The sequence below is a fragment of the Gavialis gangeticus genome, unplaced genomic scaffold (genome assembly GCF_001723915.1).
Source record: "Gavialis gangeticus isolate Ggan-Ray unplaced genomic scaffold, GavGan_comp1, whole genome shotgun sequence".
NCBI lineage: Eukaryota > Metazoa > Chordata > Crocodylia > Gavialidae > Gavialis > Gavialis gangeticus.
Window position 1 is genome coordinate 249,399,134 of NW_017729032.1, and position 2,095 is coordinate 249,401,228.

General features: G+C 38.8%; 1 protein-coding gene across 1 annotated transcript in view; it reads right to left on the reverse strand.

Annotated features, from left to right (window-relative positions):
• CRYBG3 (crystallin beta-gamma domain containing 3) overlaps positions 1 to 2,095 on the reverse strand; it is a 226,696-nt gene that overhangs the window by 132,461 nt on the left and 92,140 nt on the right. The window contains exon 5 of the mRNA XM_019523910.1: positions 9 to 2,077. Within this exon, the coding sequence (XP_019379455.1) occupies positions 9 to 2,077 (2,069 nt within the window). The remainder of the gene's footprint in view (positions 1 to 8; positions 2,078 to 2,095) is intronic.

Here is a 2,095-nt window from a genome sequence, read left to right on the forward strand (position 1 = left end):
TTAAGGATCTTTTGAAGTGCACACTCTCTCTGAATGTCTTGATCCATCCTTACGGGCAATTTCAGACTGTCGTCTGCAAGGGCAGAGTCTGAGCTGATAAAAGTTCTCCCTTTGATGTCCTTAATTACAGATGATTCAGATGCAGCGAATTGTATATTTAATCTATTTTTATCTTGTGGGATCTCAATTACCTCTTCTGTTTTTCCTGCTGTACTGTCAACTTTTGAATGCATGATGTTTATTTTTTCCTGTGCAAATACAGAAGCTGCCTCCTCTTCGCCACAGGGTTCAGGCAGGCATTTTCCTACACTACTTTCAGACAGAACTGAATGACCACTTTCATCTTTGGATCTGCTGCCCATCATGCTGTCTCTGTGCTCCCCATCATGTAGTAAGGGAGATGAATTAAAATTCAAGTTTGGTATTGAGGTACGTTTGAACATACTTGTATCACTGCATAAGCCTTTTGACTGTATTAGTGGCAATTTCTCTTCAATCTTCACAGGATCTCTATTATATGCATATGTATCCTTCTTTGACATATCATTAATTGTCCAAATGCAAGTTTTGTTATACGTCTCTGTCATAAGATTACTGTCACAAAATGTATTAGTGTTTTGAGCTTTATCAATTATTGCAAGGTCAGATTCAAGCCTTGGTAAGTCACTGGAAGGCATAAGTCCAATTTTTTGACATAAAACGACATGATTTGATACCATTTCTCTTTCTATAGCCTCATCATTCCTATTTTCTTTATTGCCTACAGATGAAGGAACTGAATAGCAGCCTGCTTTTTCACTGTCCCTGGTTACATTTTGGGTCACTCCCTTGCCTGTTTGATTTAAACCCAAGGGACCATCAAATACTTCTTGTGCTTTCTCTGCTAAATCTATAGCAGTATTTAGAGATTGTAAGATTTCAGTCTTAGGTTGAAGTACAGTACTTTTAGGAAGGCTCCCACTTTTAGCATTCTCACACTGATTTGACATCAGTTTTTGTTTGGCTGAGTGTATAGCTTCATCAATTATTTCTTTTGCTTTTAGTACTATTGAACTATGTAGGTTAATTTTATCAGTGAGGTTAAACAGTATCTTTTCATTTTGGGTACTTGTATCAACTGTTTCTTTGCCTTTCCCTTCAGATGAACTTTGTGTACAGCTCTCATTAAAATGTCTTAATGACTGCTTTGCTGACTGGCCTTCCTGGCCTTCCAATTGTATCTTTCCAGTTATCTGTTCTTTTAGAAAGCCTAGCTTTGTTAAACAATCCTGGTGAACACCAGCTGCTTGTTTTGATCTTATTTCTTCTATGGCAAAGTGCAAAATGGCACGAACAATTTCCTCAGCTTTTTTAAATAAAATGGTAGCATCCTGAGATTCAGCATCCAACTGCTTCCCCATTTCTGCATCTTTTAATAATCCTCCAGAACTCAGAGTGTTCGATTCTGTACATGAAATAGAGGGTTCATCATCCATTTTAGTAAGGTTCTTTGATACAGAAGGAGGAGGATTGTAAAGATCCCTGTGCTCTACAGCAGTTTTGTTCACATCGTTTTCATATTCTGCATTGGAAACCACTTCCACAGATTCCAAAGGAGGGCTACTTGATGTTAGGGGCTTGGTTGACCAAGCATCTTTGAACCTCTGTGCACAAAGACCATTATCTGCCTCATCACACTTTGCACGTTGAGAAGAAATCTTGTCACTGATACCTTCAGACTTAATGATGGGGAAATGATTCTTGCCCAAAACATCTGTTGTTTCAGAGGTAGTGGGAGGAAGTGTGAAGATTTCCTTAGACTTCAGAACAGGAAAAGCAGGCTTGGAAATGCAAACATCTTCTGATTTAGGAACAGAAGGGTCAAGTTTACCTGTAATGGCATCAATTTCCAGGAAGGGAGATGTTGACTTAGCCTTGATATCTTCAGAGCAAAGTGAAATCTTGGTTTTGTTGACTGTTGCACTTTCAGAAGCATCAGAAATAATTGGAGGTGCATTTTTTAAAAAAGACGACTCCAACTCAGGTGAATTACCTCCTGGCTTAGCAGCAGGAAAAGCACATGTGGAATCAGCAGCCCCTTCAGACAGAACAGATA